The 13285-nt window shown below is 53.1% G+C and overlaps 1 protein-coding gene across 1 annotated transcript in view; it reads left to right on the forward strand.

Moving 5' to 3' along the window:
• TLL2 (tolloid like 2) overlaps positions 1–13285 on the forward strand; it is a 133081-nt gene that overhangs the window by 118151 nt on the left and 1645 nt on the right. Inside the window, exons 14-20 of the mRNA XM_001500497.7 lie at positions 461–586; positions 1316–1476; positions 2092–2272; positions 3664–3789; positions 5811–5938; positions 8912–9125; positions 11488–11738. Coding sequence (XP_001500547.2) covers positions 461–586; positions 1316–1476; positions 2092–2272; positions 3664–3789; positions 5811–5938; positions 8912–9125; positions 11488–11738 — 1187 coding nt within the window. The remainder of the gene's footprint in view (positions 1–460; positions 587–1315; positions 1477–2091; positions 2273–3663; positions 3790–5810; positions 5939–8911; positions 9126–11487; positions 11739–13285) is intronic.

Consider the following 13285-nt stretch of genomic DNA (forward strand, 5'->3'; position numbering starts at 1 on the left):
AATATTTAGACATCTTCATCTAGAAATTTGTCCCTTTCTCTTTACCCTTTATTTAATGTCCCCAAAAAGTTTCATATTTGGCACGGGGAGAACCCCAATTCCATGGCATTAAAATTGATTCAGGCTTTGGCATGGAACCTTTGAGATTTTTTGCAAAATCAACAAATGAATACCACTGACTGAACCCTACAAAGAATGAAATTTCCAGACCTGATCGCCTCTCAGAGGAGCCCTTCTTCTGGCTAATGAGCTACTCTTGTGGGTTCTCAAGATGCCACCCTTTACTGTAGCTGCTGTCAGTTTCTCAGACAAGGACATGGGACTCCTTGGAAGGTGGTCACCAGGAGCCATTCTTGTCCTTAGAGGACACTTGCTGGGGACCCTGGGATGTGGAAGGTGATGGAGAGCAGACCAGGCAGCTTTGTGATGATTTAACGGGGGTCACCTTCCTCTTTAACAGAGGTAGATGAGTGTTCCGGGCCAGATCATGGCGGGTGTGAGCAGCGCTGTGTGAACACTCTGGGCAGCTACAAGTGCGTGTGTGATCCTGGCTATGAGCTGGCAGCCGATAAGAAGACATGTGAAGGTGGGTGTCGGACCTGCCAAGCTGGAATGAGAGGGGATGGGGCACAAGTCTTAGGAGAAGTGGGGCAGAGATGGGGCAGCTGGCTGGCTGCGAAGTGACAATGGACAAGTATAGTGGATGATCCACCTACTTTTTGGAGGGAGAAAAACTCGATAAAGTCACCAATGTAATAGGACTGCCCAAATTACACAGACTCCACCCTGGAAATTGTGCAATTGGAGGCATGGTTTATTTTGTGACCTTGAAAAATTCACATAATTATTAAGGTGGAAAATAATAGCAAAGAAAAACTATGAGCACTTGGGTGGGACTCACTCATAGCACATTTCATTCATTCCATTTCTGCTTGGTGGTGTCCTGTTTTCCTTGCCCGCCTGCACGACTCTGCTTGTTAATGTAAGCCAGGTGCATCGCATCACTTGGTGCAAACATTTCTAATTCTCCTTTGTTCCAAGTCATGTGGAGTCCACAACTATGTATGCCACCGGGTGACAGGTCAGCACAAAGGCCTCATCATCATTCTTGAAACAGTAAACACTTGTCCTCAACTTCATCCCTCCAAATCCTTAGTTGAAACAGTGAGACTAGAAGAAAGGATGCTGAATTAATCAGTTCAGATTGTCTAACTTTTTTTTTATTAAAGAACAGCAGGGCTTATTGCTGCTTGGGGGAAATCGCAGTCACTCGGAACTAAAACCAAATGAATCTTGCTTCTGTTCCCCCGTGCAGTGGCCTGTGGCGGTTTCATCACCAAGCTGAATGGAACCATCACCAGTCCTGGGTGGCCGAAGGAGTACCCCACAAACAAAAACTGCGTCTGGCAGGTGGTGGCCCCCACCCAGTACCGGATCTCCCTTCAGTTCGAAGTGTTTGAACTAGAGGGCAATGACGTACGTTTCTGCACACCAACTGATCAGGGCTGGTGTTGGGATGTGGCTCAGGGCTGGAACCCGGGGAGGGGCTGGCAGGCAGGGAGGCGGCTTCCCAGAGTCATGGAGTCTTGGCTCGGTGGGTCCGAGGAGCCTTTGGTGTAGCAGTTGCAGCAGTACGTCCTCTGCAGATAGAGTGCTGTGGTCCTTCACTGATAAATCCAAGGAGAATCAAGACGAGTGCAGGAGGCGGGTCTTGGGGGTGGGAGGTGGTCAGCACAGGTGGGTCCCCTGGGGTAAGAATCAGGGGAGTTTGTGTCCAGCTGAGTGGAACAGAGGGGGTGAGGTGTAGCTGGGGACCAGGATGGTTTACACAGCCTGTTCCCTCCCTTGGGCAGTGGCCATGGGATGACTAGCACCGTGGCAGCCAGAGTGCTAGTTAGGTGCGCCCCACGTCTGCACCCTGGGCTGGAGGGATCCCACGAAGAGTCGAGAGGACCCTCTCAGTGGACCTGGCTGAGTCTGTCTGGCCACCAGGCATGGCGCAGCTCTCAGGAAGGGGGTCCTGCGGCGGCCGGGGCTCTGGGGTGAGCACATGGCGGGCACCGGGCAGCTGCCCACGGCGCTCGCTTGCAGGTCTGTAAATACGACTTCGTCGAGGTGCGCAGTGGCCTGTCCCCCGACGCCAGGCTGCACGGCAAGTTCTGCGGCTCCGAGACACCCGAGGTCATCACCTCGCAGAGCAACAACATGCGCGTGGAGTTCAAGTCGGACAACACCGTTTCCAAACGCGGCTTCAGGGCCCACTTCTTCTCAGGTGTGCGGGTTTGGAGGGGGCGACCCAGCTCTGCGGGCTCCCGGCCTCTGGGGACCTGCCCACCCCCGACCCTGCCCTCACAGCACCCCGCCTTGGAGGCGGCTTGCAGATCCGGGCTCTGTGATATTGGCAGATAGATATGTATGTACGGCCACCGCAACAAATGACCACAAACCGGGGGGCTTGAAGCAAGTGAGATGTATTCTCACTGTTCCCGAGGCCCCAGGCTGAGATCCGGGTGTGGGCGTGGCCGTGCTCTCTCCAAGGCTCCAGGGTCTGGCCTCTTCCAGCATGGGGTTCCAGAGCTGAAGTCTCGCGTGGGCTTCCTCTCTACTCTTTAAGGGTTCTTTAAGGATTCTAAGTTGTCCTCATGAAATCACAGGGTGTAACAAATACAAAGTGTTCGGTGACACTCGACCCCCAGTGGGCAGAGGCTATGGAGAGGGGAGTGAGACCCGCCTGGCCCCTGAAGTTATCTCAGTGGGGGCTGGGACCGAGGCTCGTCCTCACTCACTAGAGGCTGAAGTCGGCTTAGGACAGGGCTGCGCACCGCGCTGGCTCGGCTGCAAGAACCACAATGTCAACAACAGCTAACACTGGAGTTCACACATAGTCTAGAACAAAAGCTAACCGCGGCTCTGGGCTGGATGCTGTTCTAAGAGCTTTCCCCGACTCATTCATTTCCTCCTCCCAACAACCCTCTGCGGGAAGGAAACCACTGTTGACTCCACTTGACGGGTGAGGCCACTGAGGCAGAGGTCAGGGACTGCCCAAGGCCACAGCAGCGGATGTGATGGAGTAGGGCTGGCACGTGGCCGTCTGGCCTCTGGCCCGCACGCTGCCTACTCCACAGGCAGGAGGTGGTGTGGGGGCCTGGAGGATGAGCCCAGGCCTCTGGGTCACACAGGCCACTTGCTCACTGGGTGACCTTGGGCACGTGGGCGTTCTCAGCCTCAGTTTCCTTACCTGTAAAACGGGAGCACGGGCACCTCCCTCCTATGGTTGTGTGAGAATTAACTTAGATAATGTATAGAAGGTGCTTGGGGCAGTGCCCACCGCATAGCAAATACTCACTCCATGGTAGCTGTTTTTATTATTGTTATTTTTAGTATTAGTATTAGCTTAACCTTTAAGGAGCTCCTTGTTTTTGATAAGGAGCAGGGGTGGAGAACATATATATACAATAAAGTGCTTTAGGTGCATGGGGAATTCAATATATGCCAGGACCAAGTAATATCCAACAAATGCTCCCCCACCGCAGCGAGGGGGTAAGCAGAGTCGGGCAACCAGGGCGGCTGCCTGGAGGAGGCTACTTCTGAGCAGGGTTTTGGGCTGTGAGGGACGTCCTCCAGTTGGCAGTTGCCCTGAGAAGAGTCCGTTGATCTCTCCAGACAAGGACGAGTGCGCCAAGGACAACGGCGGCTGCCAGCACGAGTGCATCAACACGTTCGGGAGCTACCTCTGCCGCTGCCGGAATGGCTACCGGCTCCACGAGAACGGGCACGACTGTAAAGAGGGTGAGGCTGGACCGCGGCCAGGCTGGGCTGACTTGGCCGCCCGGGGGATGTGTGTGACTGAGAGCACCCGCCCTCCCTCCTCCCGCCCTCCTGCTGAAGAGGGATTTTCCCCAGGGCGGCTCCCTCCTTCAGGAGGTGGGCAGGGGCCCTCAGGTGCGCTCCTGGAGTTATTATCCCCCAGGCTCCAGGATCAGACTACCCAGGTGTAAACCTGGCTCTGCTACTTACTAGCTGTGCGACCTTGGGCAAGTTACTTAACCTCTCTGAGCCTCAGTTTCCTCTTCTGTTTAAAAGGGACTAAGCATAGCCCCTTCTAACAGTTTTTGTGAAGGTTAAATGAGAGAATGCCTAGAAAGTCTTTCAGACAGCCTGGCACATATTAAGCACTTGAAATGTCAGTGAATATCAGCCATCTATGTCATAATATTATTTACCGTATGCAGGTCTAGTAGTAAAATGGAATTGGGAAAACCTTGCTCCCTGCTCCATTCACTCCTGGGAGTTCTTCAGGGCCAGAGGGCTTTGAATGTTCAGCCCTTCTGGAAGAAGCCTCCCTCTGCTCTTACGCAGCCCTGCCCAGGGACTTTGAGCATCTTTGATACACACACAGGCCTGCAGGCCTTGGCCCAGCCATGGAGCCCTGCAGGGGACATCAGGGCGAGGGAGGGTGTGAAGACCTGACTCCCGCCGTGGGATAAACGTTGTAGAGTTAGGAGATTTGGCTGGGGTGCACAGAGTGTGGTCAGGGCCTACCTGGAGTGTTCGAGGATGACCTAAGACATCTTCGGAAGGTGCAGCCCAACCCTGTGACAAGGACATGGGTGGTCACAGGTTGGGTTGAGAGGTGAGCTGGAAGAATGTAGAAGGAACTGTCATTCTGGAACTTAACAAATCTTCGTCCCACCCCTGTGAGGTGGGCCTGGGCCAGAACAAGGCTTGCCTCCTGTGGCATGGGGGAGGCCAGGAGGGGCTTAAACTCCCACTAAGGTCCCAGCAGCTGAACAGAGGCTGCCTTCGCATGAGTTCCCCCAGGGTGGGGCAGAGGGAGCTGAACCCCCGTCCCATCCTGGTTGGCACCTGTTCTCTGTGTGCCAGAGAGCAGAGGCACGATGAGCAGGCCCCTCCTTGCAACGGCTGTCCTCCACCCTCTGACCCGCCCTCAACCGCCCCTCCAGCTGCCTCCAACGGAAGCCTCAGGGCGGCCCTGGAGATGGCGGTGGCACAGGGCCCACCTCCTCAGCTCTCTCGCTTTCCTAATCAGTAACAGCAAAGGCAGGGCTCCGGTCCCAGCTCCACCCCTCACCAGCAGTCACTTACCCTCTCTAAGCTTATTTTCTCATTTGGAAAGCGGAAGGGATTAAATGAGAGGATGCATTCAAAATGCTACCACAGTGCTCAACACAGAGGAGGACAAGCTCTAGCTATTGGCCAAAACGCTACGCACTGAGCAAGTCATGGGGCTGCTCTGCTAGTGGCACTGTAACCAGAACAACATCTGTAGCCACCACGTGAAACTGCTTTGCAAACCTAAAAGACGGAAGGCGTAGTGGTCTTTGTGAGCCCTTGCTAAGCCTTTCACATGCGTGATCTCATTTAACCCACATGTCCCTCCTACAAGGTTGGCGCCCCTTTTACAAATAAGGGGACCGAAACTTATCTAAGTACCCAAAGTCGCACAGCTGGTAAGTGGCGGAACGAGGACTTGAACCGAAGTCCATCTGACCCCTAGGCCCGGGGTCTTTACCACTCACTCTCCCACATTTCCAGTGGTAACCAGGACGTGAGCGGTAATAACGAGAAAGATGGCCTGGCTCCTGAGCTACCACCAGGAAGGCAGCAAAACCAAACAAATCAGCCACTCTCTAAGCCAGGGGACCCTTGATTCAGGCTGACCCCTGCCCCCACATTTGCTAATGACCATGTGGCAATAAGAGCGAGGGGAGGAGGCTCTCTTAGGATGCCTCCGGTGCTCCCCAAGAGTGAATTATTCTCTCTCTGCCCGCGTTCCCCCTCGCCCCCAGCTGGCTGTGCGCACAAGATCAGCAGTGCAGAGGGGACCCTGGCGAGCCCCAACTGGCCTGACAAATACCCCAGCCGGAGGGAGTGTACCTGGACCATCTCTTCAACCGCGGGCCACCGGGTGAAACTCGTGAGTCATTTTCGTAGTTTGTGGTCTTCAGTATCAAACAGACATGGGTTCAAGTCTCTGCTCAGCCACCTCCCGGCTCAGAAACCGGGGGAAGTTACTCAACATTTCCCAGATTCAGTTTTGTTATCTGGGAAACGGGGATGATGGGAGACCGAGCTCACGGGGCTGTGGTGCAGCTTAAAAGAGAGGACACACGTAAAGCCCTCAGCCCCGCTGGCGGTGAGGAAAGTCCTATAAATAGCTGTTCACAGTGGTGCCAGTGTGACGGCACCCACCGCACAGTTCTGTAGTGCTGTTTGAGATTCAGTTGTCTCCAGTTTTAATGTTTCACAAGACAATACATTCTCAAGGTAAAAAGGTAATCAGTTCAGAGGGTTGGAAAGCAGAAATCAAAAGTTTCCAGGACCCCCAGGCCCACTTTAGAAATGACCTCTCTGAACATTTTCTTGTGACTCCTTCCAGAAATTTCTTGTGCATGTCCAATCACATATGTACACACATGGGAAAAAATATATATTCTTTTTCTTGTTCAAACTTTTCAAGTGGATTCATTCATATTCTTCTGCAACTTACATTCTTTTCAATTAGCAATAGGAGATTAAGTTATTTACGCTAATTCTCTCGAATTAAAAATTAATATATCTCCCAAGCCTTTCTTTAAAGTCCCATCCAGGCGTATGATTGTGATCTCCACACCATACCCCGTTATTTCAAAGGAGGAATGAGTCTTTGTACGAGTCTCACTTCTGAGCTCCCAGGGACTCCCTGATTCTGGAGTGTTAATCAAGCCCTCTTGCCAGTTGGAGAAGTTGTACTCCACAGACACACAGACAGACAGTTTTTAAATGGGTCGTTCTGACTCTGGAGATGAGTAAGCTCTTCAGAGGGCATATGGATGTTGCCCTGAATTATGGACCAATAATGCGGGGAGAATGGAAGAGAATAAAGGAGAAAGTGATGATAAATAGACCATCACTGGGGTCCTGCGGGGGTGTTTGTGGGCCAGCGCGGTGAGGACAGGTGGGAGAACGGGCTCGCAGGCTGGGGCGCGGGTGCTGGGGCCTCTGTGCCAGGCCCGGGGCATCGAGGGCGGAGAAGGCAGGGCCCCTGACCATCACAGCAGGCACCTCCCGTGCCTGGCTGCTCGCCTGGGAAATGCTGGCGGCGGCTGCTCTCCTGGGTCAGTCAAAACAGCCTTGACCCTGGGAGAGGGGGACTTAAGCAGCGTGCCTTAGAGAAAGCACTCCTTCCCCAAGACTGCCACCTGCCAGAAAATGTTCGCGATGGCAGCGTGTGTCTCTGCCGACGGCGGGGCCATGGCGCCCCCTGGCGTTGGAAACGCGCAACCTGCGCAGCTGGAAGCGGCGCTCCTGGGGAAGGGCCGCAAGATTTTAGTCCGCCCTCGGTTCTTGACAAGACTCAAGAACCAGAGCAACGATCACAGGTCTGCACAGTTAGTCCAGACCTCAGTTATCGGAGGTTCATACATATATGCACTAGGTTTTTTAAAAAACTTTCTTGGGAAGTGGATGGTGGATATCTTGATTGTGCTTTTTGCTGCTGTAGAACGCGGGTGGAAGCTGGTGTTTCACTGCATGGGGACAGCCACAGGGTGTCCCGTGGACTTTTGGGGAGCTCCCCGCCTCCCTGGCCCACCAGTGCTGGTGCTGATGCACTCTCCTTCTTGCTCTTGCCCACTGTCCCCACCCTCAGTCTCTGGCCCCACAGCCGTCTTTCTATTAGGTGTGAAGAGCTTTGCCCATTTCAAGTGTGTTCGTCATTCCTGCAAAAGCCCCACTGCTAATGGACCCTCCGATCTCCCCTCTCTCCCTCCATCCCTGCCCTGCACCCCAGCCCCTTCATGTGAATTGAGCCCCCACACTAATGTCCTCGCTCCCCACTCTGTCATTTGGTCCAAGTCTTCATTTCATGAACACTATCCCCTCTCACCTCATCACATCTCCCTCCCAGCCATGGACAGGCCATTGGCCAGTCATCTGTCCAGGGCCTGAGAAACCCTACATTTGGGGCTGCAAAGCTGGGGTCATGGCCTGGAATTGTGGGGCTCTCCTGGCCAGCTTCAGGGGACAGTCTTTAGGGAGAACAGTGGGGAGGGAGCCATGGTCAGAAGCATGGGCTGGAGTCAGGCCACCTGGGGGTCAAGCCCAGCTCCCTCTTCCACTAGCTGTGTGAGCTTGAGCAAGCCACTTAACTTCTTAAGACTCAGTTTCCCCTTCTGCACATTGGGGATAATAATAGCTTTTCCCTCAGTGTCATCAGAATCAAGTGAGAAAATGCCCATAACCACTTGGCACAGAGCTCTGCATGGAAAAAACATTGAGCGAATGTCAGCCACTATGAGGATGACCGTGCGGTGCAGCGTACACTTAGGGTCACTCACAGCATTTGCGCTGCAGGACCCTGCAGTACAGCACAGAGGGTAAGGGCAGGGACTCTGCAGCCAGACCTCCTGGTTATTGGGTGACCTTGGGCAAGTCATCCGACAGCCCTGTGCCTCAGTTTCTGTGAAGAGGGCATTATAATGGCAGACACATCACAGGGTTGTGAAGATTAAATGAAGTGATCTTTGTAAAAGGCTTAAAACAGCTCCTGGCCCAAAGTGAGCACCCAGTCATTGCTGTTCTTATCACTGAGGGAGAAGCTGCATGCTATGGTGGAAGGACACAGACCTCAGCAAGCATTTAAACTCTGAAACCCGGCCGTCTCATCTGCAAAGCGGTCGTGGTGGCCATAGCTCATGTAACTACCTCATAGGGTTGTTTGGGGACCGAAAGAGGGGCCAAGTTGAGACCCTCTCTGCAGATGTCCCCATCGTCACCATGGGCCCCACGTTCCCTGCACAGCTGGCAGGGCAGACGCGTGTCCTGCCACACGGGTCCTCTCCCGCCCCTGGAGAAGTGCACCTCCTGGCTGCAGCGACTCTTGCCTCACTTTCTGCTCTCCCGTCCCCAGATGTTTAATGAATTTGAGATGGAGCAGCACCAGGAATGTGCCTACGACCACCTGGAACTGTACGACGGGCCCGACAGCCTGGCCCCCATCCTTGGCCGTTTCTGCGGCAGCAAGAAGCCGGACCCCACGGTGGCCTCGGGCAGCAGCCTGTTTGTCAGGTTTCATTCAGATGCTTCAGTGCAGAGGAAAGGCTTCCAGGCCGTGCACAGCACAGGTACGCGGCGGCCGCCGGCCTCCAGCTCATTCCCACGCCAACGTGGGATGGATAGGTGATGCGGGCAGGGACAGACCAGCCTCTTATTCTGACTATGGGGGAAGGGTGGGCGTGATGACATGTCCCTTTCATCGTGAAACGTGGACAACCATAGCTCGAAGGGGTGTTTTCTTTCAATGTCCTTAACTGACAACATTTAAAGTGGGTAACCCTTCGTTGGTGCCACCTTTCTTTCCTCCCTTCCTTCCTCCCATCCCTCCTTTAAAAACGTGTTTGTAGTTTTGCTGGTCTGTGAAATCCAGAGTCTGGGAGCTGAGTGGGGCAGAGCAGCCCTGGTTACCCTCCATGGACCAGTTCCAGAAAATAGAACATGTTTCTGTTCCCCATTATTCTTTCCTCCACTGAAAATGTAAATAGCTTTATTCAGTCCTTTGGAGGAAAATATATATGCTGATAACTTACATATCTACTTTGTTAAATAGAAGAATGTCAGTAAGAAAAGGGCTCTGCTCTTTAGCCATTAAAATGTTGCCTCCTGGGACTAGAACCCATGGACTTGACTTTGACTCTCATCTTGGCGTTAGACTGTGGCCCTTTGGGGAAGTGGTGGCTGCCCACGGCCCCCTCAGAATCGGAGATCATGATCACAGGACTCTGTGAAGTTTTCTGATCTGTTTAACAGCCCCTCCCCCAGTTTTTCTTCAGAGCCAGAAAACATGAATCTGGTAAAACAGAATAACAACTAGTGCCCTGAGGTGGTCTGCCTTGCCCTCGCCTAGCAGGAAACACTTCATTGTCTACAGAACCTTCTTAAGCTCCTTGAAAGGTTCTAGCTTCCCCTAGGGGAGTTTAGAAGCCGTTGTCTGGTGACTTCACCCTCTTGTCCCTATAGATAGAGCATAGGGGCTTGAGGTGGGGTCAGGGTCCCAGCAGGAAATGGGGGCACACTCAGATAGAGTCATTATTTGAGGGGAATTTAATAAGGGACTATTATTAGGAGTGGGCAGGGTGTGGGGACACCACAGGCGACAGTGCAGCAACCAGGGCTGGGAACTGCAAGGCTGTTACTAGCCCCAGGCCCAGATGCCAAAGGAGGGAGCGGTTCCTGGAGCCTGGAGACAGACCTGGACAGGAGCTGTGAGCTTCAGTCAAACAGCCTGTGGCAACCAGGCAGGCAGAGTCTGGGACTCAGTCCCCTGACCTCTGTCTCCTCCCTCCTCTGATCTGCTGGTGCTCCCCGTGGCTAAACCCAACCTGAAGGCAGAGGGCAAGGGGGCCCATCCATGTCGACCTAGAGGCCGGCCTCCTGGGGCCTCCTGGGGCCTGGAGCAGGTGGGGAAGAATGAAGAGGGGATCTGGCAATATGGTCTTCCTGCCCTGGTCTATGCCCATTTCATTGCCACTCGCATCTCAGGAATTTGAAATTTCTCAAAGACGGCCCGGACCTGGAAGGAATTCCAAGCCAGAGCACACACGGAGCTAAGAGTTGGCAGCGGGACAGGACTGGGGCCATCTGGCCCTTGGAGAATTACCGGACAGTGCAGGAGCCACCTCACGGTGGTGGTTGGGGGGGGGAGCTGTCTGGGTCCCTCGGGGGCATGGAGCACATTGACGCCGAGGACGAGCAGTGGAGGAAATTTGCCTCCAAAATTTCTGGTGCTTTCTAATCTCTGGTCATTCTCATTTATCCATTTATGTTATGTGGTCTCTAGTAACCTAGACACAAGATAGTGTGGGACCCAGGCCAACAAGAGTTACTGTCCTAGTAAAAAACCCAGAAGCCGAGGCTACAGAATACAAGCCCACAGTCCCAGCGCAGCTCACCTGTGACACCCACAGGGGCCTCAGAGCTGGGCTGTGGTCAGCACTCTCTAAGGAGCAGCCAGCCTGTCCTGAGCTTTCTAGGTTTGCACTCACCCCCAGTTCTGATGTGCCTTTGCTGCCCTCTGTTGGCAGAAACTACAAATTACAGTAAGTCCGTCTGGCTGGTTTGAGCCCTTCTCAGAGGCTTCCAGCACTTGCAGGGAATTAAGTGGTAAAGATCCAAGCAGCCAGCTTTTTTCAGTAGATGCTCAGGAATTCCCAGAGGCCTTATGTGGCCCAACCCGGGAGCATAGGGCCTTGGCGTGTAAGGCCAATTTGGATGCCCCTGTGAGCCATGAAACTCATGGGCTTCTGTTTGCTCCTCTGTAAAATGGGATTGTGAGACTTGCGTGCTCTCCCACAGGGCACGAGGCGGCTTTGCAGAGAAAGTGGGCCTGTCTGGAGGGTGTGGGGAGAGAAGTCCCAGGTTGGGTAGTGGGTGTGGGTGGCGCATGGGTTCTCGGTGCCCAGGGAGCCTCACGGGTCTCTCTCCGTCCAGAGTGTGGGGGCAGGCTGAAGGCTGAAGTGCAGACCAAGGAGCTCTATTCCCATGCCCAGTTTGGGGACAACAACTACCCGAGCCAGGCCCAGTGTGACTGGGTGATCGTGGCAGAGGACGGCTATGGCGTGGAGTTGGTATTCCGGACCTTTGAAGTGGAGGAGGAAGCCGACTGTGGCTACGACTACATGGAGGCCTATGACGGCTATGACAGCACGGCACCCAGGCTTGGCCGCTTCTGTGGCTCAGGGGTGAGTCCCGGGGATGCCGGGCCAGGGACAATGTGTGACGAGTCAGAGCATGGGACGCACGAGTTTGAGTCCTAGCTACCCCTGCCGCTTAATAGCACCAGCCAGGAGGCCCGTTCTGCTGGAGCAAAGCGGGAAATAGTCAGAGAGAAGGTTGGGACGCATGGGGGCCCAGTTCATGAAGGCCTCTCCTGAGAAGCTGTGTAAGAGCATTTTCCTTTTGGGACCTTCCTCTTATTTTTGCAAAGTTTCCCTTCCTGCATTTTTTATTTGGCCTTCAGGCTCTTTTAATTTTTTAATTATACTTTTGTATATTCCGTATATTCACAATTCTCTCCCCAAGCAAAACCAAATGCCTATGAAACTTACAAGTCACTGTCTTACTATAAACACAATAGTTATGCTCAAGGTCATCATCGTTTTCTCATTATCACCTCTTTCCTGGGCCACCTGCCCAGGACAGGGCAGGCCGGTTTTGTTCACTATTTTCCCAGTGCCTGACACAGGGCCTGGCATATATTTGATGTTCAGTGAAGTGTGTGGACCAGCCAGTACATGTCCTGGTCTCTCTCTGGCTGCACCTCACTGGACCCCCAGCCTCCGCCTTTTCTCCACCTCTGGGGCAGATCACTCAGGTTTCTTTGCAATTGGCTGGACTTACATCAAGTCATTTTGGAGTCACTAGTGCTTCTTGTGCTAAACAGAACCTCAAACTGGCATTTATATGAGTCTTTGAATAATTTCCCTTCATCTTCCTTCCTCCTCCCAAAAAGAAACAATGACAAAGTATGACGTAACCAAGGCAGAGCAGTTGATGGATAGAGTCTTTCAAACTGGGGGGTCCATGTGCAGAGGAAAACCTTGGGGGTCCTGAGCAGTGACATGCGTGGGAAGCCCAGTTTGGTTCCACTGGAATCTGGCAGACAGCATCCCCAGAACCTGGCTCCCGTTCATCGACCACCAGGCAAAACCTTTTTGACACATGTAGTGACTCCATCCCATATTTTGTCCTTGGACAGGACATAGGCCTAAACAATGGTCTTTGTTTTACGTCTCCTGGGACACACATCACAATGGTGACCCTAGAGCTGAGTGACTCACGGTACACACTCTATTGTCAGAAGGACCTGAGCTTGGGTCCTGTCCAGCTGTGTGAACTTGAGTCTCAGTTTCCTCAAGCATGAAATGGAGATACCACCTGTCTTATAAAGTTGTTGTAAAATTTACATGAGATAAGATCTGATAGCTCAAAGAGCAGCGCACTTAATAAATCTATGCACTTAATAAATAATAGATTGATATGAGCCGTGCATCTAGGATCGTCTTTGGAAAAGCAGTACGTGGGGAGCTCTCTGGAGCAGAATTTGCAATGCTTTCCTTTGAACAATTGCTTGTTTTGATGCCCTTCAGAGTCTCTGGTTCCAGGGCCACCCCATGGCAGCATCAGCCTTCCTGGGTCTTTGTGTAAGGTTCTGTCCCATCCTCCTTCTTTTAAACTCCAACCAAGCCAACTGACTCAAGGTCCCCATGGTTTTCCTGTCTCTTTTCTG

Source organism: Equus caballus, chromosome 1 (genome assembly GCF_041296265.1).
Source record: "Equus caballus isolate H_3958 breed thoroughbred chromosome 1, TB-T2T, whole genome shotgun sequence".
In the NCBI taxonomy this organism is placed as follows: Eukaryota; Metazoa; Chordata; class Mammalia; order Perissodactyla; family Equidae; genus Equus; species Equus caballus.